At 42.1% G+C, this 27,136-nt stretch overlaps 1 protein-coding gene across 12 annotated transcripts in view; it reads right to left on the reverse strand.

Moving 5' to 3' along the window:
• kazna (kazrin, periplakin interacting protein a) overlaps nt 1-27,136 on the reverse strand; it is a 268,056-nt gene that overhangs the window by 46,158 nt on the left and 194,762 nt on the right. For all 12 annotated transcript variants that reach the window (XR_011927113.1, XR_011927114.1, XM_072448716.1 and 9 more), the window contains one exon: nt 10,304-10,495. Coding sequence is in view for 10 of the 12 variants with exons in the window: in XM_072448716.1 (XP_072304817.1) it covers nt 10,304-10,495 (192 nt within the window). In the remaining 2 variants the exon portion in view is untranslated. The remainder of the gene's footprint in view (nt 1-10,303; nt 10,496-27,136) is intronic.

The following is a 27,136-nucleotide window of genomic DNA, read 5'->3' on the forward strand; positions in this document are numbered from 1 at the left end:
GCTCTCCTGGAGACGAGCCGCACGCGGCTGCAGGTGAGCGGTGCGTTCTATGATTGACACGTGGCAGGACTAATCGGCCGTCCACGCCACGAGGAAATGAGACTCAGATTTGGGCCAAAAAATGGTCTATTCCACCTTTAATGTAGTAATTGCTACTATGCACATTAAGTAATTATGTATTTATATGTAAAATGTTGTTCTTAAAGACATGTCATTTACAGTATTCTTTCATGGGTTTTCTAATAACAAAAATATCTATTTATGAATAGTTCAGTGATGCTTTCAGCGTTGGCCTTATCCAGCGTAATAAACTAAAAAAAACGCTCCTCTTTGGTGTGTTTGCAGTCATGGTAACAGAGCACAAGTGCTACACTGGTTTGACACATCACATGTCTCATCGGCTCGGAGTGATAAGACATCAGACGCTTCACTTCATCATGAATATAGTTTTATTCACAGCCAAAAAACAGTCAAGGAGCTCATTCTGAATCCTTCTGGATGAACCTTTGAGCACTTTGGTCACTTTTCCTGATGCTGCCATGATCACGTGTGAGGTGGACCTGTGTCTCCAGAGTAAACAGCTCCACAGAGTAAACAGCTCCACAGAGTAAACAGCTCCACAGAGTAAACAGCTCCACAGAGTAAACAGCTCCACAGAGTAAACAGCTCCACAGAGTAAACAGCTCCACAGAGTAAACAGCTCCACAGAGTAAACACTACGCTTAAAAAGGCGATGAAGCAAATCGCCCATTTAAGAATGTTTTACTATGGATTTTCTCATAGTGACGAAATACATGGAAAAGAGAACGCAAAGTATCCTGTATATATATTTTAATTATTTTAAACTAATAATGATATTACATAATTCTGAACAAATGATATTGTTTTTATACAATTTGATATAAATGGCAGGGTGACAAGAGGGGCGTCGCTCCATCGCTCATAATGAACCAGCCTCCACTGAACCCAAGACCCTCTGTCCTTCTCCTTCTCATACAGGACACAGAGCAGTAGAAACAGTGCTTGTTAATTCATTAAATTAGAGTTAATATAATAAAGAGAAAGGATCTAGTTTTGAGAAGCTTACATTTGTCAGAGACTATTTTACCTATATATGAATTTCTAGCTAATAAAATAAATATTGTATATATATATATATATATATATATATAGAAAATTACACTTGAGGAAAAAAAATCTACTCAATTGGCAGATCATTTGTTTGGTCCAGCACATCTCTTTAAACTGATTGAAACAACTCAAATTATGATCATTATTTTTAAATTGTCCAAATTAAATAACATAATTACAAGATCTGTGCTAAAGTGGTAAAATAACTCGCCTTTTATTACAGCTTGAACTATCTCCAGCGTATCCTCTCCTGGTTGTGCGCGCCGGGGTCTGCAGAGGAGCCCACATCCTGCACCTGCGAAGGCCTGGCACATTGTGGACTCCTCAGGGGGAGAGCACAAGGACCTCAGTCAGTCCATCGGTCAAAAGAGGCATTCACTACAGGGAACGATCACGCTATTATAGTCGCTGTGTGAAGGAAAACAGACACGTGAACTGCTCCTGGAATTCAAAGTTAAATACGTGTCGGTTTGCTGAAGTGACAGGTTTGTGTAATACAAGTCTTGGGCGGGGAGGGATTGAATGTCGACGGCAAACCTAGTTTCGCTCGTGATAAATATGCTCCGAATCAGAATCAAAGGCGCGATGCCACAATATGGTGACGTAACAGTCGCACACAGCTGGGTGTTGGCCCGGCCTGTGCTGTAGGATGAGATTATAAAGACATATATTTACCTTTATACACATATAAAGGTAAATCAAAGGCAAATATACACGGAATTAGTGCCATTGATTGTCTAATCATGGTGTGAAATAAATAACTCTGAAAAGATTTTGAAATCCATAAAGAAAGTTCCACATCCACTAAGCTTCAGACCGCTTAGATTCAAGTGCACTTTGTAAGTTACAAAGTGCACTAGATTCAAGTGCACTTTGTAACTTTTCTGCTTGTCGCCATGTCGGTGTATTTGTTCCACGGTTTACAGAAGAAAAATAAATGCTGACAAATCTCTCTGGAGGTGCAGATGCGGCGGCAGATGCACTATAAATTCAAGCAAAGCGTTGCACTTTCACTATTTGGATTACAGTACGGTACTTTTTTTGCAGATGAAGGCAGTTCACCAGCGAGGACCACGCCCCCGGCTATAATACAACGTGTTTATTGCCGTACGAGAACCAAGAACAACACAAATGTACAGAAATGGAGGCTGTTTTGGGGCTTCTTGCGATGAGGGCTGTGGCTCCCAGGCCTCGATACCCCCAACTAAAAGATACATCAGAATAAGTACAACAATTAAAAGAAGGTGAGAGGGAGGGGCACGAAGTCATGAACACAGGTGCATGTGACCTGGATGCTTAAATAGTGTAGCCGCAGGAAGGAGCGTGGAAGGGGCGTCTTCATCTTCATTAAAGCCAAAAAAGCACAGCATGTCTACTTTACGAGACGTTGCCAAAATTCAGATGTAGTAAAATAACTCGAGGTCTGATGGTGAAGAGTAAAGCGCATGTGTTGACGGTCTAATATTTCACAACACTGGATTAGAGCCTCATAACCGGGCCGAGAGGAGGATTATCAGACGACAGGTTTCATCACGTCTGTAATACTATCCCTGGATGTACGACGTGAAAGCCGTTTGCAGGTCCTATTGGATTATTCAAGACACACTAAACACGCAATAAAGTAAGAACTAGAACCTGTGGCATTTTTTTTTTAAATCAAGCTAAACCAATTGCAAGTTACGTTGTCTGTGGACTTTAAAACCATGGAGGAGCTTCAGAGTTTATGCATCGCTTACTGCACAGCGGCACAATTACTATTCGATAAACAGACATTTCTTTTTCAAGGCTTTAGTTGAACTCCAAAGCGATAAGAAAACATTTCAAAACAGAACTGCCCCGTTGACAATCGCCTCGTTTTATGACTCTCGCTGAGGCTTTTTGTTTGGAGAGTCGGTGGTTTCGCTTTCACCGCCCACCGGGGTTAAATCTGTCGTCAAAGGAACAGAACGACGAAGGACGGAGCTGCAGCGCGGTGCGAGGTAAACAAAGACACAGGTGTCTTCAGTGGGGAAAGTCAACACGAGCAGAATGGCCAATAGGAAAAGAACGGTGGAATGCCCTGTTCTTACCTGGGATTTTCATCAAACTAATACGATGGCCTCGCTTATAAATACAACGCATCATCATGGAAGAAATATTTGAGGGTCGACAAACTCTCTAATCTCACGGCTTAGTCTTGCTTTAGTGAGGGTTTTATCCGCAATATTGGAAAGATTTGATCATTCCTTCACTCATTTTTACAGACAGGAAGACACATTTGTACCATTATTATCTTTGTCACAACCTCGCGGCCAAAAGCGAGGTTGTGCTTATCTCCACAGTATGGAATTAAACAAATCTATCTCTGTGTAAGTGCCGTGCCAAGTTACAGGTCAGATCAGTGCAGAGGCAAGCCTGCTCACAGTCAGAATGTATGTTTTACAAGGTTTTTACGGCAATAAAAGCATGCGTGATTGAAAAAATGCAAGATTGAATGCCATATATCCAGGAAAAAGCCTTACTATCTCCATGGAGACAAGCAGGTGGACCAGAAAAGTTACACGATGCCTCTTTAAATGATGTCACACAATGGTCACGCATGAGCAGAGCAACTGAACCGTCACACTGGAGTGCTTCATTGTACAGTAAAATGGCTCTTGGCAGAATTGTACCTTTTTGTTTTGCACCTGCAGCGGCTCCAGAGCTCGATAAAACCATTTTGCAGCACCCCGTGGCCCCAAACACAACCTGTAATTCTAAGTGTCTGGTAATTATCCTCCTTTTTACATTTGGCAAAGAGAAGGCAGAGGCGGCGCAGAGGAGCCAGCGTGTGAGCCGAAGGGGAAACAAAACCTCAACACACGCAAGAAAGAAGGGAATATTTTACCTATATTACATCGCGACAAAGGGGGTAAATTAAACCCCAAATAAACCTTTATGTGTATTCAAACATGTTTATATCTTGCACCACGGAAACATACACAGAGGAGCATCTTCTTTCATTTGAATCGTAATTTAGAGATATCAATTTTGAAACTTCGGTCATTTATTATAGAACTGTACTGAAGTGCAGTCATCTGGAGACCTGGTCTGAAAACTCAGATTTAATGTTCCCAATAATACACGGTCTTCTTAATCTATTTGTTTACACTGCCTCGAATTCACCTGCAATCTTTGTTACCCCACCAGCCCTGTACAATGTAAGATGCAAGATTTGAACAGCCACAATTACAGATATTTGGAACAACTACTGTATAGGGCCTCTCCTTAAGAGGAAACACATTATAAATTAACTTATATGTGCATTTAAACATGTCGAAATGATTGGAACAAGTCTGCTTAAGGTATAGACTGTAAAACTCCCTGACTGTGCAACTTCAGCTCTGCATTTGATGAGGATACAACGTGCTTAAAAGCTCAATAAAGACAATTCTGAATAAACCCGTTACAAAACACAATGTATCCCCTTCATATATATATATATTTTTCAAAAGCTGTGAGGTCAAAAATCAAAACCGAAAAGCAGGTGTAGCTTTTAGACATGGATAAAACTGTGGCTGGGGCCAAAGCCAAAAGGCCCGGCCCCTCCTGAACCACATGAGGCCAGTTTTAAAGAACAGACGCTGCCCCCTGCTGGAGGTCTGATGGACGGCGGACAGGGACAGCCCGCGCACCTGCTGCTGCTGCGCTGGAGGGAGGCTACATCGAGCGGAAAATTACAATAAAACCCATACATTATTCAAACGCCGGCTGCTCCCTGCGTTTTTATGGGTCACAGTTTGGCTTCACTCACTGTCAACTCAGCTAAGGCTAAGCACACCGCTACCCTATCCTCACACCGCGCCGCCAGAAAGGGCTGCGAGCGTACTGTTGTGTCCATGGGCAAAACACTTCACCCAATGGAACACTAACATTAGAGTTTGGTTCAGTTTCTGGAGGGATTACTACATTTTGTCGTACCGAAAATGTACAGAGAAAAAATAAGCAGCAACATTTTTTCAAAAGACACTAAGTTGGCTAAAATGTGTTTTTATTAATTGATTTAATTGATTAATGTTCACGCCATTGTCCAGTAACAGGTATTTGTAACCCCCTAATGAGCCTGTATCCATGCCCTGTAGTAAGTAGGCTTCAGGTTACGGAGACATAAAACACTGACCAAGCCAAAAGTGTTAGAAAGAAACAGCAAAATAATGTCACTGGAAATGCATCTAAACGTTAACACAAACTGTACACATGAGGTACAACCTGAGCATGTGTGTGTGTGTGTGTGTGTGTGTGTGTGTGACTTGAACTTTACAACAATGGATAGTAGCAAAAATGAGAAAATAAAGTTGTTAACACTCGAAATATCTTGTTATCAATTGAAAACCTTCTAGTTTGAATGTAATACAGGCAGTTCTACGTTACTATTAATTCTAATCTCTAATATCAAGACCTTTCTAAAAATTATTCCTTTTATTAATCTATTAATTTGTGAGCTTGCAGTAGAGACAGAATACAGTGCAATGAGCAGAGGATGTAGAGGATTTGAAAGCATTATCATTTGTTCCAAACTCAATTTCCTATCGACTAACTGCACACTGTCTACGGATTTCATTTCTTGACATGCGCCGCCTCAGTCTTTTGAGCAAATCAAAGCGAAACAAAAAGGGAAAAGTACAATGGGAACACATGAAAGAATTTCTTATCATGTCTTTGGCTTAAAATGTGCCTGGAGCGGAGGGATACAAAAGCCCTCAGAGCTGTGAGTGACTGAGGGCTACAACACACTTTAGCTCAAAAACACCTTGAAAAACAGGCATTCTTGCTCTGAGATGGGTCAATTCTCCCCATTATTAACTTGGCCTACTGGTGTCACATGCTTGTTTCCATGGAGATAGATTCGTTGAACATTCAACTAAATTTAAATCTAACAACGACTGATACAAGAGGAGGATGTCCACACGACACCACAGTTTGACTCTTGAGTGTGCTACAGAGAATATAAGTCGTCATAAGGCGCTGGTACAGCTGGCAGCCCGGTGTAAACGCTCTCTCTTCTTTCTCACACTTATTGTGCTTTATCTCCTATATTTTGTAAATATAGTTAGTATATTTTTTCTATTTTACTGTACGATAGGGACACGCGCTGGAATAGTTTTTTAATTCAACTGTTTTTGACTTTATTCGGCTGGATTGAGTGTTTTCGTCGTGTCGTTGCGATGTGTCTTGGCTCTGAGTCCCCCGGCTCCGCCCCCGCCCCCCGGCTCCGCCCCCGCCCCCCGGCTCCGGCCCCGCCCCCCGGCTCCGGCCCCGCCCCCCGGCTCCGGCCCCGCCCCCCGGCCGGCGCCGTACCGCGTTTCCACAAAGGAGGAACTCATGAAACTGCGGAGAACAGTCGTCTTACCCGGAGATCGTCACGTTATCCCGTCGCAATACTGACCTAACCTAATACTGATGTGCAATTCTGTCATATGTGCAATTGCTGTTGGAATTCCTGTGCAATTCATGTGCAATTACTGTGAAATTCATGTGCAATCTATTACTGTCGGGATCACATGCAATGGTATTTATTTATTTATTTGTCTATGGGAGTTTTTATTTATTTATAGGAGATCTTCTACTGAAAGTGTTTTTCAGACTTCCTATAAGTGATCTGTTCTTCTGTATCTACCTCTGTATCTACCTGCGTTGCACCAATGAAATTTCCCCATGTGGGACAATAAAGGAATATCTTATCTTATCTTATCTTAGAATGTGCTTCTGGTGCTGCTTGTTTCAATGTGTACGCTCAAAGAGACTCTTCTATATGTTTGTTTATCTCTCAATAACGGCACATTTATGAACACGCAAAACAGAGAAGCCAAGCATTGTTATATTTCACTAAAAAGTGACTTGTTTGTTGTCGTTTTGAAGACATAATAGTATTTATTAGTCAATCTTCGCTCACTTCAGGGTTTTGATCCTGCTCTACTGCAGGCTGACACCACTTAAAAGAAGAGAAAACTTTTGTGGACATTTGGATGAAAGGATGGAGAGGAGAATCCGACCGATAGTCGAACCTCGGATTCAGGAGGAGCAGAGTGGTTTTCGTCCCGGTCGCGGAACACTGGACCAGCTCTATACCCTCCATCGGGTGCTCGAGGGCTCATGGGAGTTTGCCCAACCAGTCCACATGTGCTTTGTGGATCTGGAGAAGGCTTTCGACCGTGTCCCTCGGGGTGTCCTTTGGGGGGTGCTCCGGGGCCCTTTGCTCAGGGCTGTCCGGTCCCTGTATGACCGGAGCAGGAGCTGTGTTCGCATTGCCGGCAGTAAGTCAGACCTGTTCCCAGTGCATGTTGGACACGCCAGGGCTGCCCTTTGTCACCGGTTCTGTTCATAATTTTTATGGACAGAATTTCTAGACGCAGTCGGGGGTCGGAGGGTGTCCGGTTTGGGGACCACAGGATCTCATCTCTGCTGTTTGCAGACGATGTTGTCCTGATGGCTCCATCAAACCCGGACCTGCAACATGCACTGGGACGGTTTGCAGCCGTGTGAAGCGGCTGGGATGAGAATCAGCACCTCCAAATCCGAGGCCATGGTTCTCGACCGGAAAAAGGTGGCTTGCCCTCTCCAGGTGGGTGGGGTGTCCTTGCCCCAAGTGGAGGAGTTCAAGTATCTCGGGGTCTTGTTCACGAGTGAGGGAAGGATGGAGCGTGAGATCGACAGGCGGATCGGTGCAGCGGCTGCAGTGATGCAGTCGCTGCATCGGACCGTTGTGGTGAAGAGGGAGCTGAGCCGAAAGGCAAAGCTCTCTATTTACCGGTCGGTCTACGTTCTGACCTCACCTATGGTCATGAGCTTTGGGTAGTGACCGAAAGAACAAGATCGCGGATACAAGCGGTCGAAATGAGTTTCCTCCGCCGTGTGGCTGGGCGCTCCCTTAGAGATAAGGTGAGGAGCTCGGCCACACGGGGGGAGCTCGGAGTAGAGCCGCTGCTCCTCCACGTCGAGAGGAGCCAGCTGAGGTGGCTCGGGCATCTGTTTCGGATGCCTCCTGGGCGCCTCCCACGGGAGGTGTTTCAGGCATGTCCCACCGGGAAGAGGCCCCGGGGAAGACCCAGGACACGCTGGAGAGACTATGTCTCTCGGCTGGCCTGGGAACGCCTCGGGATCCCCCCGGAGGAGTTAGAGGAAGTGTCTGGGGAGAAAGAAGTCTGGGAGTCCCTGCTCAGACTGCTGCCCCCGCGACCCGGCCCCGGATAAAGCGGCAGAAGATGGATGGATGGATGGATGGATGGATGAAAGCTTCCTCGTCCACAAACTGTCTCCATACGGACAAGCTCTCAGAGCGTTCAAGAGCACAGGCTTTGTGTTGTGGGAGGTTTACCACATGGACAGAAGAAAATAACCTTCATTATCATAGCAACACAATTAATGTGGTATTTTAATGTGTAAACTAGCATTAAACAGCTGCTAACTACAAGAAACATAGTCATCCATTTCTGGTGAAAACAGGGTCTTTGGGGATGTTATAGAGGGATAATGTCTTTTGAGACTTGTTGTTAATACAAGCCACAAACATAGCACAGCCTCCGGCCTCCAGGTGGCAGTAGCAACAAGTGTGTCACAAGTATGTAATACAGTGATATTCATGTTTGCAGTATTATTATTACTATGCCGTTTCTTAACACATTTTGGCTGTCTACTAGTATAGCGATGGAATACTGGAACTATTGTCTTTTGTCTGACCCTAAGTCTTGTCCTATTGTAGATCTGCTGGTTTGACCTCTTTTCATTCAGTTTCTTACATTCCACCTTACAGTCCAGGTGAAAGTAGCTCCAGTTTGAACATGTGACTGAGGCACTGTGCTGTTCCACTCTTGAAAAGGTCAACCAGAACACCAGGGCCCGAGAAGACTCCAGAGACTTTCTTATGACCATCGGCCAGTGGCCCTCACTTCAGTTTTAATAAAGAGCTTTGAGCCTCTGGTGCTGAACTACATCAAGAACCCAAAAAGGGAGAAAAAGAAGCGTGGATGATGCCATCTCTCGTGCCCTGAACATGATGTTAAATGAACATCGTGACAAGCTTTTCTGCACTGTAGTTCATCTTTAATGCTCTAGTTCCTTCAAGGCTCAAACAGAAGCTCAAAGCTCTTGCCTGTGTGATGGGGTGATGCCATTTGCAGGATTAGATTAACTTGCAGACCTTAAGGGTTAAGATAAACACCGGCCTCTCTCATAGTGAACACTGGCTCAAGGTTGTGTTTTAAAGCTTCAGGAACTTTGCTCTCGACCAAAGGAACAAAACTCAAAGACTTTTTCATTGCAATTATTTTATGTCTTTTACTGAATTCAAAACACTTTTAAAAGACTACAAGACCTGTGCTCTTGTTTTAAATCATTCTATTCCATATTGTGTGTGTCTGTAAATGTATTTTATTGATTAACTTGAATGTTTTATTGGTATATCTGCATATTCTGGGCGCTCTTGTAAATGACAGCTTGCTCTCAAGGGCCCTCCCAGGTGGTGTATAAAGTCTGTCGTTGTACACCTTGTACATCTGTGACTGGGTTCCATAAAGTATGATATGCAGATGATACCGCATTCATTAGTCTTATTAATGCGAATGATGACTCTCATTATAGAGGTGGAAACTATTGTGTGCTGACGTAAGAACACTTCCAAAACATATGAGTTGACCATTGATTTGGGTGAAAAGACGTCTCATCTGCCCATTTCTATCAAAGATACTGAAGTACAAGGTGTTGAAAGCTGTACATTTGTGTGACTCTTTTGAAGATGACATTCACACACAAGTGTAACTGTCAAAAAAATCACAACAGCAGCTTTTCTTTTCACGTCCATTGAAAGCTTTTGCTCCACACAACCTTTGTGGTTTGGAAAGGCCTCAAAGAAAAGAGAGCTCGGCACAGAGTGGTTCACTCGGCCTGCAGAACGGTAGGCGTGGCGCTGACGGGCATTATCGATTATTACTGACCCGTCTGACCATCCTGCCAGGGACATACTCCAACTTCTACCATCTGGAACGTGCCATTGTGCCTTTAAATGCACGACATCCTTAAACAATGCACTTTAAACAGGCACTTTCATTTTCAATTTTCATTGTTTTTATCCGTTTCTACCTGTTTTTAATGTAGTTTGTGTTTTCTGGTTTGACTGAACGTATGTCTGCATGTATGTCTGGATGTATGAACGCTTTACCTTGCAGTGCCTCTTTGGCCCGGTCCAGCTCCTCCTCCTTATGGGCCAGTTGAACTCGTAGCTCGGTGGCTGAGAGCACGTTGGCGGAACAGCCCCCCTGAGTCTCCTCCAGGTCTTTACTCAGCATGTCTTTCATCTGACGCAGGAGCTGGACCTCCTCCTGCAACTGCGCCACCTCCTCCCGCAGAAGAACTGCACGGGGCAGAGAGAGGGCCAGAGGGTTAGAGTCAGGAGGGTCAAGAAGAAGATCAAACTCATTTAAGGAGTTATGCAAGTGTGGTTTGAGAAGGATTTTCCCTTTGAATGTAGCGGAAAAAGGCAATAGTCGACATTGGAGAATGGGTATTATTAATTATTAAACACGTGCATCACATCAGTTTCTAAACATACACATCAGATTGTCCCTGCCAACGATAGATGCTCCTTAACACGCTAACATTACAGATTTTCTCTCTTTTCCAAATTAATTCCAAATGTATTCATATGTTTTTTTAAATGTTTAATATTGGGGCATGAACAAAATGTGTTTCTTTTTGCTATTCAATTATAAAAAAGTGCTGTTCTCAACAACATGTACACGAGAACAGCCGGTGAGCGGAAGCACCGTGTTCTGTGGAGATTACTTCAATCATTTTCAACAAAAAAACATTCAGGGCTGAAAATAAATAAGGTGTGAGGGAGAAGCATATGGCAAGAAGAGACGGAATCATTCATTTTTAGGAGCTTTATGAGAATAAAAAGAGAGGGGCACTTTCTTAAAATGCTGCATGTTTCATATTACTGAGTTAAACAATTAATTACAAAAATGTTGTTTTCTAAAAAGTATAATATTAGTGTCTGCTAAACAGTGCCACAGTGGGTCGCGTTTTCTCCCACAAAACTAAATTACTGGCAACTAATTTCCTATGGCAATCCTTGATAACAAAAAGGCCCAAAATGTGAGTAATTGGATGAAATGTGAAGTACAGTAAGTGCTTTCCAAATGAAATTCACAATAAAACATCAACATCATATTTGGAACTTTTTTTCTGTCTTTTTTTTTTTTCAAATCAACTCATCTCGTCTTTGTCAGAGGTCATCTGATCGCCGCGACGTGTCTCTTATCAGCTCTTGATCCCAGCTCGAGGTGAGGGAGCTCGCACACGGGACTCACGTTTCCAGAGACCACCGTGAGAGGCTCTGCTCTGATAGATCTGCCACATGTGTCAAACTGACCGCGACAGCTGACGGGAGGCACGTCACGGATCAGATGACACCTCTGAGGAGTGTGGAAGCTGGTCTCCGGGGTGCACAACAACGATGAAATGAAAAGCAAAATGGACGATACAACTGAATATCCACAACACATGAAATGATCAAACAATTAGAAGTAAAATACAAGTTGAACATTGTGTAAAAACCATGACAAAACTCACTTAAGTCTCACGGAACATTAATGAAAAGTTCTCCTCTCTCACGGCCAGCATTATGTCCCTGCAGGGCCACCGTAGATCCTCACAGACGGTGTGTGACATTTAGCTTTGCAATGTCGCCACTTTATCCTCGGACTATTTCATGTCTGACATCTCATTCCCGCAAACGCTGCTTGTTTTGACCATTTTGAAACGGCTACACTAGCATTCAACTGTCACTGCGGGATCATTTCTCTCTCCGCCCTCTTCCTCGGACCCACTAATCCAATCTGTGCACCTTCACCTGTGACGGATGCGTTACACCAGGTCAGAGAAACGGCCCACGCGACAACGAGCTGCTGCCCCCGGAGAAAAGTGGCCTTGTGTAGCACCTTTTTTCACAGTTTGGCCGCACGACTTATTCTCCAGTGCGACTTATGTGATATTATTTGTTATTTTCACACTGACCACCACAAGAGGGCGCTCTAGGCTCTAAGCAACGCAGAAGAATCTGCACTTCCTCTTCCTCTGGAGTTTGTGGAGTTGTTTAGAAGTGACACAGAGGAAGAAGAATTCAGTGGATTTAGTGATTTGGGGTAAAACTGATGCTTTGCTAAACTTGTTAGCATGTTCTTTATGCTATAGTTCTCTGAATAACTGTTCATATGTTACGTTAACATACCAGACACTTCTGTGTCTGGTATAGTTCTGTCTGTGCCTCATGTAGCTGAAGGTGTTAGCATTAGCATACGTCACGTAGCTGAAGGTGTTAGCGTTAGCATACGTCACGTAGCTGAAGGTGTTAGCGTTAGCATACGTACACCTATTCACCATGTTCAAGATTAATTGTCTGTTCTTGGTCTTGGATTGTAACAAAAATGCGACTTATACTCCAGTAAAACTTGTATGTGTTTTTTTCTTCTCTATTATGCATTTTTTGGCTGGTGCGACTTATAGTCTGGATAATACGGTATTTTGTTTTCTTCATTTGGATTAAAGTAGTGGGTTTCAAATAGTTAGTCATTTGTGGCTTAATCTTGTCTTGTATTAATCGTGTTAAGGTTAAAGGTTAAAGGTTAAAGGTGCACCATGTAACTTCTCTGGTGTAGGGTCTACCACCTGCCTATCTCCACGGGGATGTTCCACAGTACAGCATTAAGCTCGACGGCATCAGGTCAAGTTACAAGCCTGGTCTGTGGAGATGCTGCTCAATGTAAGAATGTTTTTCCAAGGTAAATAGTATAACTTTAATGCAAAAGCAAGTGGATGACCTAAGCGTGGCCTTTAGCATAAATTAGAGCCAAAACAAGCAGTGAATTACCTCTTCATTGCACTATATTGCACTATATTTTGGCTGTGAGTGGATTGATTACACTATTACACAAACCCCAGACCTGAACGGCTGCAGTAAAACGCAGTGATTTTACCTAAATCTGGCTCACTGCCTCAACAACATTTTACCTGTTCCAATTTGTCCTCTCACAATGGCTGTGGCTGGGGACACGACCGGCTGCTAAATAATGGAAATGAAATGTAAAAAGGGCTTATTATAACAAGGCTCAGTGCTGTACTTAATGGCCTTTAAAATGGAGGAGCATTTTGTTGAAACTGGAGCGGACGTGGGAGGAGACCGGACTGCTAAAAGATCTGGTCAGCGGAGAAGAACGGCTAATGGAGCGTACACCTCTGGACTTTTTAAGATTGTGTACAGGTTTATAGATCAGACAAGCAGCAAATGATCAATAACAGTGGTTATTATGCAGCGAGTATCATATTGTTGAAGTTACAGTATCCTCCAAAACTACTGCACCCAGTATTGTCACAAAACTATCATTTCAAACTCCATTCGGTTCTAACAAACATTAACAATACTGATGTTGACGCCACCTTGATCATTTTAGACAATTGACTATATTAGACACAAAATAAAAGTACTGTATTTTATGGACTTTTCATATTTTTGGCCGAGTTGTGACTTTATTTACGATTTATGTGATATTATTTGTTATTTTCACACTGACAACCACAAGAGGGCGCTCTAGGCTCTAAGCGACGCAGAAGAAGAGTCTGCACTTCCTCTTCCTCTGGAGTTTGTGGAGTTGTTTAGAAGTGACACAGAGGAAGAAGAATTCAGTGGATTTAGTGATTTGGGGTAAAACTGATGCTTTGCTAAACTTGTTAGCATGTTCTTTATGCTATAGTTATCTGAATAACTGTTCATATGTTACGTTAACATACCAGACACTTACCACAGTTCTGTCTGTGCCTCATGTAGCTGAAGGTGTTAGCCTTAGCATACGTCATGTAGCTTGAAGGTGTTAGCGTTAGCATACGTCATGTAGCTGAAGGTGTTAGCGTTAGCATACGTCATGTAGCTGAAGGTGTTAGCGTTAGCATACGTCATGTAGCTGAAGGTGTTAGCGTTAGCATACGTCATGTAGCTGAAGGTGTTAGCGTTAGCATACGTCATGTAGCTGAAGGTGTTAGCGTTAGCATACGTCATGTAGCTGAAGGTGTTAGCGTTAGCATACGTCATGTAGCTGAAGGTGTTAGCGTTAGCATACGTGCACCTATTCACCATTTTCTCTCATCTGTTAGTATTTTAAACTGCATTTCAAGATGAAATGTCTGTTCTTGGTCTTGGGTTTTATCAAATAAACTTCCCCAACTTATACTCCAGTGCGACTTATGTATGTTTTTTCTCCTCTATTGTGCATTATTTGGCTGGTGCGACTTATACTACGGAAAATACAGTATTTTTCTTTCATATTACCATGTGGTCTCTAAATCCTTTACAAAATTATTCAGGAAAATCTAAATTTGTCTGTTTAGGTGATTCTTCTTTTTTTTCTTTTTCAATATTGCTTCTTGTTTATATATGTCGGTGTAATCCCTCATTCGTCCAGGCGTGTTCCATAGTAGAAAAAGCTTCAGTTGTAGTCATCTGGACTCAGTTTGAAAAAATAGACGTTTCGACTCTCATCCAAGAGTCATTGTCAATAAAAGAATTTAGATCGAGAACTCCGATATTAATACTGTTCTGTGGTAAGACCCGCCCATTGGTTTAATCTTCCTGTTATTTATAATGGGTTACTGAACCCCTGGAAAGGTAGAGGACCAGGACAAGGACATTTAGATGCTAATCAGGTACTCAGGGTGGTTGAGCCAGGGTCTCACAAAGACAAAGAGGATTCTAATAGCCCATTAAGATTCTGAATAGGCTCTGTAGATACAAGGGGGGAGTTTCTGTTGAAACAAACAACTCTTTCTACTTCAGGAAGGCTCCTCCCAATGGGCGGGTCTTACCACAGAACAGTATTAATATCGGAGTTCTCGATCTAAATTCTTTTATTGACAATGACTCTTGGATGAGAGTCGAAACGTCTATTTTTTCAAACTGAGTCCAGATGAAACAACTGAAGCTTCTTGTTTATATGAGTATCTAATTCCAATAATTGTTGTAGCGTTGCTTAGTATCTGAGTATTGGTACTTTTGATCATCTTAACTGCTGCACCTCGTGAAAATGAGCAATACAAATTCAAAATAAGACCTAGAAATGGGCTCACGACATGGATCTGAAAATAAAACTGGAATAATTCAAGTTTGGAGCAATCATTTGCATTTCTGACAGCAAAATGCAATAAAATGTCTTCAAACTTTAGCAATGGCACAGTCCTCCATGTTTTTAAAGTGCACCTTCACCACAGTTTGTCTGATCAGTGCTCAGCTGACACAAAACAACGCATCAAATACCACGTACATTTTTTGGTTTTATTTTACACTTTGCCTACAGTTGAATATTCTGTCGTGAGTTTACTTGAGTGAGAGGAGTTCGACTAAGTCCTGGAGGGATTTGAACAGCCCAGACCACTTTTCTCTCCATCTCGTCCCCCCGGCCAAACCTATGATGATAAATATTCCAATATTCATAATGACGGCGTTATCAGGGCTACTCCAGCACCTGCCCTTCTACGCCGCACTGATAACAGCGTGTCTGCCTCGAGTCTCAACATATGGGCCGCGCACGGTTCAGCCTGAGCTCAGAGATATGACGAGGTGTGCGAGGAGGGATGAGGTGTGAGCTATTATCGGACTCGGTGTGTGTACGTGTTTGTACTTAAAGACGGTCGAGGAGGAGGAAGTTCATTTGAATTTGAGCTGTGTGAGCACTAAATTGTATACACACATTTAAATCCACAATTTCTGTTTCCCACTGGACCAGTTTGAGTCCTAAAGTCGACTTGGTTTGGTCCGGTTTAGTCAATATACGGTAGTCAGTCAAAACATGTCATAAAAACGCACAATAGACGGAGGTATTTGCTAAAAATGAAACGCATACAAAGAAAGTGTTGCTATTGTCCTTGGTCAAAATGTTGTTTTATTTTCTTATTTCATAAAAGAGACAAAAGCACCACAAGGGCGAGACGTAGAGAGGGAACATAAAAAACAAAGCCAGCGTTTGTCAGATGTTCAGATTGAGTATGAATGTTATTGTGTCCATTGTTAGTCGAGTCCAGTCCACAAAAAAATATAGTTATGTTACTCAAATAAAAGAGAAAATCAACTGTTCAACAACCATTTTAAGAAGAAGTGTTGAAAAGAGAAAAACATTATGATTTACAGAGCATGTGTTGGTTTTTCTGAGGAGAGATTGTGAGCAAAAACACTTTTTATGACATGAATAAATTAAGCTTTTACAAAACCACCAGCAAAAACCTAATTTTCCCTTTGAGGAACAGCAAACACAGAACAGGAAAATAATAAGATGTATTTATTTTAAATACAGTCTCTTGGGGGAGTTTAAACCAGTTGTAAACAGCAAGTTTACCAGGAAAACACTTGTGGGCCCTGTATTATACAACTGAAGCACAAATAATAACATAAGAACATTATAATATGCCAATAAGATATTCATTTATTTCATTTTGGTGCTGACACATTGCTGCATGTTAATGAACATGAAACACATGCAGTAAACACGCCGGATTGTAGCCATGGGCTAACTTCCATCTGTTGTCCCCATTCAGTCTCACAACACGCTCTCTCTCATACCCCAGCATACATGGACACTGGAGGGAAGGTGAGTTAAGTGTCTTGCCCAAGGACACAATGACCGTGTGCACTACTGCCCCCCTGTGGCACCTGGGACTCCGGTGGTCTCCCATCCAAGTACAAATCCAGCTTCCAAGATCTATCGAGATCGGGCATTGACAAGATGGTGAACTAAATGAAGCTGCCACATGTTTGTCACTGTCAATCACTCCAGAAGCCACTTAAGCCATTTTACTTCTCTCCATTCCGTCATTTTGACATTTCTGCAGCATGTAGCAACCCTCCATCTCCACGGCCTGCAGCAAAACCACTCATCCTCTCCATCTCCTCACTGTATTCCCTCACAAATCAACCATTCGCTCACTAATCTACTAATCCTGACAATTTGACTGTTAAAATAGTCATATTTTGATCATCATAATCGTTATCTGGAATATACAATCTCTAAAACACATAAGAAAAGATTGTAACAAGGAGTGTTTTTCATCAATAATACAGGTTTTTCTTGAACAGTCTCTATCTAGACGCCTCCAGCCAGCATATTACAACCTATTAAAATGTCTTGGTGTACCCCAGAAATAAGTGAAAAGTACGAAGTAAAAAAATACTCGCTGACTCGTAGTTGCAGCCCTAGTTGGACCTGCCGGGGTCGAAACACCAATCTATTCACTCACTTCCATATTTCCATACAATTAAAGGTCAACGGTACAAGGTTCAACGGCACAAACTAATATCCAAGGTAGCTGCAGACTAGAAGCTACCGTAATGCTAGCGCTGCCGGCTGTATCTTCAGATCTACAGAACAATCCGTCTGGAGCACGTCATTAAGACTCAATTGCGACTTGATTGATCTTTAAATACATAGAACCCTCCAGAAAATGTCTCGTATCGGGGTGAAACTGAGCGTAGTGAGGGGGTGATTGTCGTCCCCCCGTTACTCTGAATTACCGCGAGGAGAGGAGAGAGTGAGCCGCCGTCGCCTTGGATCGGTTCTGAAACACTCAAATCAATTACAGTAAATGTGGATCCCACTGTGGCAGCTCCTGTCTGTCTGAGGGAAGATGAGAAACACACGGGACGGCCACAACAGAACGAAAAGTAAATGTTATTCCATTTAAGTACAGTCATTTCCGCACTATAAGGAGCATTGTCAATGAATGGTCTATTTTCGGTCATTTTTCGTATACCGTATTTTCTGTACTATAAGGCGCACCAGCCAAAAAATGCATAATAGAGAAGAAAAAAAACATATATAAGTTGCACTGGAGTATAAGTCACATTTTTGGGGGAAATTTACAAAATCCATTGAATTCTTCTTCCTCTGTGTCACTTCTAAACAACTCCACAAACTCCAGAGGTAGAGGAAGTGCAGATTCTTCTTCTGCGTCGCTTAGAGCCTAGAGCGCCCTCTTGTGGTTGCCAGTGTGAAAATAACAAATAATATCACATATAGTATAATATAAGTCGCACCCCGGCCAAAACTATGAAAAAAGGTGCGACTTATAGTCCGGAAAATACGGTATAAGGCGCACTGGACAAAGGCGCGTTCAGCGAAACAAAAAGTGTACCACACAAAATCCCTTCTAGGTCAATAAGCACATCCGTTTTTTGGTAACATTTAAGGCTTTTAAGTGAGCCTTATAGTGCAGAAATTACGGTATATTTTCCAACTCCACCTCTGTCTTTGTCCCATAGTCAAATTTCTTACAAATTTCACTGGCTTATCAGGTTAAATGAAGTGTAAATATATATTCAGACATTGTTCTAACCAATTGTCACCGTCTCCAACTGCACCACACACTTTGACTCACCGCCACATTGGACACGCAGGGCACTCGTGCAAAAAGCCGCCTCGGTAATCACAGCATCTTCCCCTCTTCCATCCCCGAATCCAAATGTGTTTTTGAGGAGTGAGTAAAAGTTCATGCCAGCTCCCGTCGTGCGGTAAATGTACTTGGAGATGGATTTGTGCAACGTGCGGTGGCGTTTCATCTTCGGCGGCGGTTTACAGGCCCGGGCACGTGGACACGTGCGAGAAAGGATGCGCGCAGTGGTCGTTCTACGGTCATGGAATTTAATGTGAAGTGCGTGCGCTTGGTTTGTGCCAAAATGTTTCACAAATAATAACGGAGAAGGTTATTGCGGTTTATAACTTATCAGAATCACGGACCGGAATTCACAAACTACTTCTGGGTTTGAACACAAAACCGAAAAACATCAAATTTGAATAGTTTTAAGTCTCCTCTTTTACTGCGACGCTGATAAAAGTACATCAAACTGTGTAAACAATGCAGTTACAAGTGGTGCACCGATATGGACATTTTAGGCCGATACGATAAGCGATATTAGGCTAATGTTTTACATACTTTGTTTGATCATTTTGAACACGGTCTAAACTGATGGTTTAGGAGGAAAACTAGTCTCATCATGTCTGAATAAACATTACGTTTATCGCGGGTCACGAGTCTTTCGTCGTGCTTATGTATATTAAGTTTTGTCTGTTTTCTTCCTGTTTCTGAAGAGACAACAGAGTTAACTCTATCATTACCGGAGTGTAGCCATCGTGGACTGATATCGGTGCTTTTGGACTGAAACCGATATTACACAATGACAGAATATCGGTCGATACCGATACTGGGCCGATTTATCGGTTTCACCCTGAGCAATTACTGCTGATAAACTCTAGTCAACTCACAATAGCATGATCTGTGCTATTGCGATTGTTGCTGCAACTAATTCTTATTTTAATAGTCGACTAGTAAGTCAAACTATTTACAATTATTTCAATTATAATCTATTATTTTAAAATATATTTTAAAGAAAGAAAAATGAAAAGGTTGAAAATATGGTGACTGAAGGCTTCTAGATTGAGAATATTTATAAAGAAAGTGTATTAATGAGGAGCATTTTGATACAATAAAAGGTCTTTATCATGTGTTAGCGTAACAGTTAGCATAATACACGAGGGTATTTCTCTTTTTAATACAAGTCTTTAGTCCATAAGTCGATTAACTGTTGCAGCCGTTCCTGTTGAAAGCTCCTGCCGTCGTGGCCAATGGCAGAACTTCACATGAATATTGACTGTATCTCACCACACCAGAGCGTGAATGAATAATGACCCAAAGTGTAGCCCGTGCATGAGATTAACATAGTCGCCTATAACGTGTCCCCGTCATTGTGTCTTTCGCTATCGTCCCGCACACATGGCTTCCCTCTCATTAATAACGGCGCCGGAGCGAGCCTGTCTTTTCTCTCATCCGCACTTATCTGCACGGGAGGCTCGTCAGCAGCCAGGGCCCCAGTGTCCTGCGTACAGGATTAGCTCCAGTCGCATCTCCGGGGGCGACGAGAAACAGTCTCCCTCCAGCGCCCCCGGCAGGAAATGACAGGGCAACGCTTGATCAGAGCTGAACAGAGTGAAGAGCGGAGGACACCTTTGCTCCGCAGTGTGTGTTCTTAACGAAGAACACACACGTCTCTATGGGCGGGGATAAAAGGGCGATGACGAGGCAGCAGTTGTTTCCCGATGAGAGTTTAACTGTCGGCCGTGTGAGCGTGGTTAGTTTGGACGCTGTGTTTAGGGGCGGGGCAGTATTGACCCGCCACGTTAGACAAGTTGTCCATTTCCAACTGTTCAGAGACAAGGGTCAACAATAGAATAATTGTCTAGAACATTATTAGTTTTGTAAATGTGGGGTCTACAAAACACATTCTCATCTTTATTATAACGTGTTTATTGTAAACGATGTCGTCTAAGGCTTTACCCAAAGTTTACAATTCGCAAAACAAATCACAAATGAATCACACAACAAGGCCATAGCACAATATTTAGAACTATAAGGGGATTTGAGGGTCGTCCCCCGAGACATTTGGTAAAAAGAGCTGCCATTTCCTGCATTTTGGTGGGTTTTTCTCCCATAAAACAGCTCTTTTCACTGTGATGACGGCAGTAGCAGTCTCTATCAATTTAATATTCTATAATCCAGTGAAGCAAAGGGTAAAGACGTTTTCAAGGAAGAATCCTGCTTGAGATTTACTCCAGCTTTTGCAGTACTGCAGTAGTAGTGATGTACACGTTTTAGCAGAGAAGCACAGTAGCTGGGGCCCCGTATTAAAAGTTGTAAATGATTCAAAAGATAAGTCAGTTCCTACGACTATTGTCAAAACAATCACTGATCGAATCAACGCAGGAACAATATTTTTTGTGTTTGAGTATTTATTGTGTGTTTATTGTGTCTTTGCCCAAAGTGAGTGTCGAAAAATGAAAATACTACTAAATAATGATACTTTGCAATTGTTTTTGAATGCTATTGTTCATTAAAAAAGGCTAATGGTGTTCCAATGAGTGAACCTTAAGTATTGGACCACCCTTCAATGCCTCTGGAGGGGCTGAAGAAGACACATAGGACCCTTCCTCCACACGGCAAGGTCACAGGTCCAAACCTCCATAAGATCATGTGTGTACGAGTGTAAGAGTGTTCTGGAACTAAGGTGTGCAGTAGGTCCAGAGACTTGTTTCCCTCTTCATTTCTTTAAGGATTGTTCCAGAACTTTAACACTGACATCTCCAAATGTTCTTCTTCTCATTCTGGTGGTCCGCTGAGGCCACAGTTCCAACATCTGTTTTATCTAGAGTAAGGGTAAGTTCTTGGTTAGATCAACTGTAAAAATGGTGTTATAGGTCTAAAAATGTAATAGTTCCATTATATACCTGGTTGAGATCTTCAGGTACTTTGTGTAAAAAGTGCTGTACTTTTATTTAACTTTACTTGGTCGTTCATCGAGCTGCTGTTGTTTGAATGAGACTTAAAAAGCAAAATCGACTTTTAGGAGCTTTAACCACGATGTAATTGTTTTCCCTTCTCACTGAACTAGTCAAAGTTGCATTTACAGAGATTCATTCTTTAGACATTTGATACAGTTAACATTCAGCAGCATTGTGGAGCCACTTTGGCGTGATTGAAAAATAGGAAAATGTCCGTCCCATGCATAATCTCTAAGTGGGAGAACTTGTGAAATCGTCGGGTGTTCAAATCCTTCCCTCACTGTAGGAGACAAATGCACATCTTCTTTAAATGATTTCACATTCAACAACACGAGAGATCAGACCAGATTAAACCGGCCCTTTCACCCCAGCAGCCACTACATCAGTTAATTACGGACATAGATTTATGAGCATTCATCGAGCGGATAAGGCGTGAGTCCAGCAGAGGTGAAGTGAAGGAGAAATGCAAAGTTTGGAGCGGATTATTCATGCGTGACATTGCCCGACCTCGACGCCGTCATTAATACGGCTTTCCTGACTTTCTGTTGGATGGGAAAGTCGGAGCGTGTAAATATGGATGTACAGATGGCAACACGCGGGGGCAAAAGGAGGGCGTCTGGGACCGACTGCGGCAGCAATTAATCCAATCAAATGACATCTCGGGTCGTTCATAATTAAAAGAAAGTGAAGCGGCTTGAGAAAAGAGAGTACGATTTCAGCTGTATCTCTTTTTTATCATTAGCAAAACCGGATTTCGAAAGGATGACCAACACGTACTATTACACGTGTACTAGGCGGATCCTCCAGGTACTCGTGACCACGCCCATCTCAGGGTCTGGGTCTCCGGGACGCTGCTCAGACGTCCTGCACAGCTCCTGACAGTTTTGGGGGACACATGAGGAGCACATTTTCTCTCTCTGGGGACAACAAAGTCAACCTTAACGTTAAGGACAGCGTGTATCGCCGTTTGAGATCAGACGATTTTCAAAATAAAACGTTCGACTTCCACGTCCCTTTTGCAGATGCAGGAAGTAAGCTGCTTCTTGGAGATTTACAGCTGATATATTCTAACAGAGGAGGGTTTTATTCTTATTTTTCTGCTTGCGTTGACAGACCCCTGAATGACAACAATATAGACTTTTAAATGCTCTTCACTGAGTTTTACATCTAAAAAAACCTGTTTAGACATTTTAACTTCTTATATCTTGTTTGGTGAGAGAGTTACTGTCAGTGGCTGTGCTGGGGACAAAGCACAGCAGATGATCAGTGACGATGATGTCTAATATTTATGTTATAGTTAAAGGCACTCCCTCGTGTGGACTGATACAACACACACGTGCGTTTGTTTATTAGCGTAACGGAGCGCATCGCATCTCTCGTCTCCCGTAGATTTCTGTCCACTTCTGCGTCAGCTCGAACTGTCTTTCTCCGTCTTCATTTTGCCCCGTACACTGAGGGAACTATATTATGATAGATCCATGCGCTTAGGCACGCGGAAACGTGGGGACGAGCCTGACGCGGCTGCAGGTGAGCGGTAGGTGCGTTTTATGATTGATACGTGGCAGGACAAATGATTTATCCACGCCACGAGGAAATATGATAAAAGATTTGCTGAAAAAAATCGTCCATACCACCTTTTAAGTATGAGGTCACAATATAATCGAAGGAAACAAAAAGTAAGAATCGTGACAATTAAAGTTTTTGTCACATTTAACTTTCTTTCAGAACGTTCAATTTGGTAAAAGCTTGAGAGACAGTGACATGTGAGATGATGCGAACGAGAGAAAATGTCACTGCTGTTTGGTCACGGTCTTAATAAACGTTAAATCGTGATGTTTTTTCTCACAATAATCGTGCTATAGTTTGATATTGTGACATCCCTAAACCCAGTATATCATTTTTTTAATTTATAACTTTACTTCCTGTTTGTTATAGATGACATCACACCAGGAAACACTGGGCAAAAACTCATTTAATGTCACAATTTCTTAATTTGACAAATAAAAATATATGAGAGCACCTTTATTTTGTTGAATTAATGTTGTAGAATGTCAAAAAAAGTATTTTTTCTTCTGTGTAAATTATGTATAAACTTTGACAGGAACGAGTCATTCTCTACAAAATTGTCATCGTTTTCTCCACAAATACCTGCTCGATTAGTGTAAAACTATAATGTTTATGTACAACAGGCATAAAAACACTAAAGAGTCAGAATTATAAAATCGTAAAAACATGTCATTGGCATTTAATCCACTTTATTTGTCTTTGTTATCGTCGTGTTCACAGCTTTTTCACAGGCGACAGGAGAATACCAGGTTTTAACAAGAAAGACAACATCCTGTTTTGTCAACACTTTGTCCACACTTTGTCTACACTTTGTCTACACTTTGTCCACACTTTGTCCACACTTTGTCCACACTTTGTCTACACTTTGTCTACACTTTGTCTACACTTTGTCAACACTTTGTCCACACTTTGTCTACACTTTGTCCACACTTTGTCTACACTTTGTCTACACTTTGTCTACACTTTGTCCACACTTTGTCCACACTTTGTCCACACTTTGTCTACACTTTGTCTACACTTTGTCTACACTTTGTCAACACTTTGTCTACACTTTGTCAACACTTTGTCTACACTTTGTCAACACTTTGTCTACACTTTGTCAACACTTTGTCCACACTTTGTCCACACTTTGTCAACACTTTGTCTACACTTTGTCCACACTTTGTCAACACTTTGTCCACACTTTGTCTACACTTTGTCAACACTTTGTCCACACTTTGTCCACACTTTGTCAACACTTTGTCCACACTTTGTCCACACTTTGTCAACACTTTGTCCACACTTTGTCCACACTTTGTCCACACTTTGTCCACACTTTGTCTACACTTTGTCCACACTTTGTCCACACTTTGTCCACACTTTGTCTACACTTTGTCCACACTTTGTCCACACTTTGTCTACACTTTGTCCACACTTTGTCCACACTTTGTCCACACTTTGTCTACACTTTGTCCACACTTTGTCCACACTTTGTCCACACTTTGTCTACACTTTGTCCACACTTTGTCCACACTTTGTCTACACTTTGTCAACACTTTGTCCACACTTTGTCTACACTTTGTCAACACTTTGTCAACACTTTGTCCACACTTTGTCTACACTTTGTCAACACTTTGTCCACACTTTGTCCACACTTTGTCAACACTTTGTCCACACTTTGTCCACACTTTGTCCACACTTTGTCCACACTTTGTCTACACTTTGTCCACACTTTGTCCACACTTTGTCCACACTTTGTCCACACTTTGTCCACACTTTGTCTACACTTTGTCCACACTTTGTCCACACTTTGTCTACACTTTGTCCACACTTTGTCCACACTTTGTCCACACTTTGTCCACACTTTGTCTACACTTTGTCCACACTTTGTCCACACTTTGTCCACACTTTGTCCACACTTTGTCCACACTTTGTCTACACTTTGTCCACACTTTGTCCACACTTTGTCCACACTTTGTCCACACTTTGTCTACACTTTGTCCACACTTTGTCTACACTTTGTCAACACTTTGTCCACACTTTGTCTACACTTTGTCAACACTTTGTCAACACTTTGTCCACACTTTGTCTACACTTTGTCAACACTTTGTCCACACTTTGTCCACACTTTGTCAACACTTTGTCCACACTTTGTCCACACTTTGTCCACACTTTGTCCACACTTTGTCTACACTTTGTCCACACTTTGTCCACACTTTGTCCACACTTTGTCCACACTTTGTCAACACTTTGTCCACACTTTGTCCACACTTTGTCTACACTTTGTCCACACTTTGTCCACACTTTGTCCACACTTTGTCTACACTTTGTCTACACTTTGTCCACACTTTGTCCACACTTTGTCCACACTTTGTCCACACTTTGTCTACACTTTGTCCACACTTTGTCCACACTTTGTCTACACTTTGTCAACACTTTGTCCACACTTTGTCCACACTTTGTCTACACTTTGTCAACACTTTGTCCACACTTTGTCCACACTTTGTCTACACTTTGTCTACACTTTGTCCACACTTTGTCCACACTTTGTCCACACTTTGTCCACACTTTGTCCACACTTTGTCTACACTTTGTCCACACTTTGTCCACACTTTGTCCACACTTTGTCCACACTTTGTCAACACTTTGTCCACACTTTGTCCACACTTTGTCCACACTTTGTCTACACTTTGTCTACACTTTGTCCACACTTTGTCCACACTTTGTCCACACTTTGTCCACACTTTGTCCACACTTTGTCCACACTTTGTCCACACTTTGTCTACACTTTAAACCATTGACTTTGCTTATCTCTGCCACATCTTCGATCGGCCTTGACACACGTTTCCTTATTAACTGTGGGGCTTGTGTTGAAAAGATGTGTTTCTAGAATAGATTAGAATAAGTTTGTGCGGTGATTGCGCCGCAGATGAAGAACATGTGGGGAATATTAATTTCGTGCACTCGGCTGACTGATCATTACTAAAGCGTCGCAGAGCGGTGCCGCTATTACCAAGAATCTAAACAAGCCATTCGCTTTAGCTCATTTATGCAGATGACACTCTTTATGAGATTTAACCATATGGCTTTGTCTCGTCACAATTGAGTCCTGCATGTTTGAGTATTTCTGTACTGCATTTGCACCTACCCAGAGTAAAAATGAAGACACCAGCGACTAATAGACATGTGGTTTTTAAAAAATGGTCTCTTGATTGTACAAAAATAGAAAAAACAAAGGAAAAGGCTGAATTTCCTCTATTCTGCAGTTTCGAACAGGAAGTCGACGCATCTGTTTCCATTACTAAGGCACTGTAGTTTACAATGAACAAAATGTAAAACGATCAACCTCAAAAAGCTCATTTTATTAAGTATTATTAAACAATTTTGCCTAGTCATCAAATCAAACCATGCAATCTTAGCCGACACCTCTGAAGTCACTCTCTCCCGCCTTCTTCCTGTCAACAAGCAGTGTTTAAGCTACAGAAGGAATATTATGCTAAAATGGCAGGTCTAAATAATTTGCACTAGTGTTGACACAGTAATTGTATTTGTTGTTCAGTCTTTTCAGTGTTCTGTTCACAATACACATTTACAAATACAAATACTAGTACCAGGTGTATTTCAGAACCTGTGACCACGTAACCTACAGTGGGTTTGGATTCAGTCCATGGTCCGGTTCGTGCAGTGTAACGTCCACTTGTAACGATAAACAGGTCGTGTACAGTTCAGTCTGACCTCTGATCACGACACAGAGATATTTATAGAGCAGAGCCGGCAGTGCAGTACTGTCAAACTACTACAATCACGACAGGGAAATCAAATTACATTCTCAAGGTTAGAGTCCACTCCAGGAAGCTCTAGACTTTCAAATACCTAATTAGTGCTTGAAGATAGGGACTTTGTCTGGCTCTAAAAGAATACATTATTTGGAGACCTATATTTACAACTAAACGGGATAGAGTGTCCGATTGTTTACACTATTATTACACTATCATTCCTGTGGCTGACCCTACGTGATGAGTTCTCCTGTTGAGCTGCACCTTCTGTCAAAAGAGAGTGATGTGGGAGGCATATATGTC

Source organism: Eucyclogobius newberryi, unplaced genomic scaffold, assembly GCF_026437365.1.
Source record: "Eucyclogobius newberryi isolate DKJ021-1_F unplaced genomic scaffold, fEucNew1.0.hap1 SCAF_17, whole genome shotgun sequence".
NCBI lineage: Eukaryota > Metazoa > Chordata > Actinopteri > Gobiiformes > Gobiidae > Eucyclogobius > Eucyclogobius newberryi.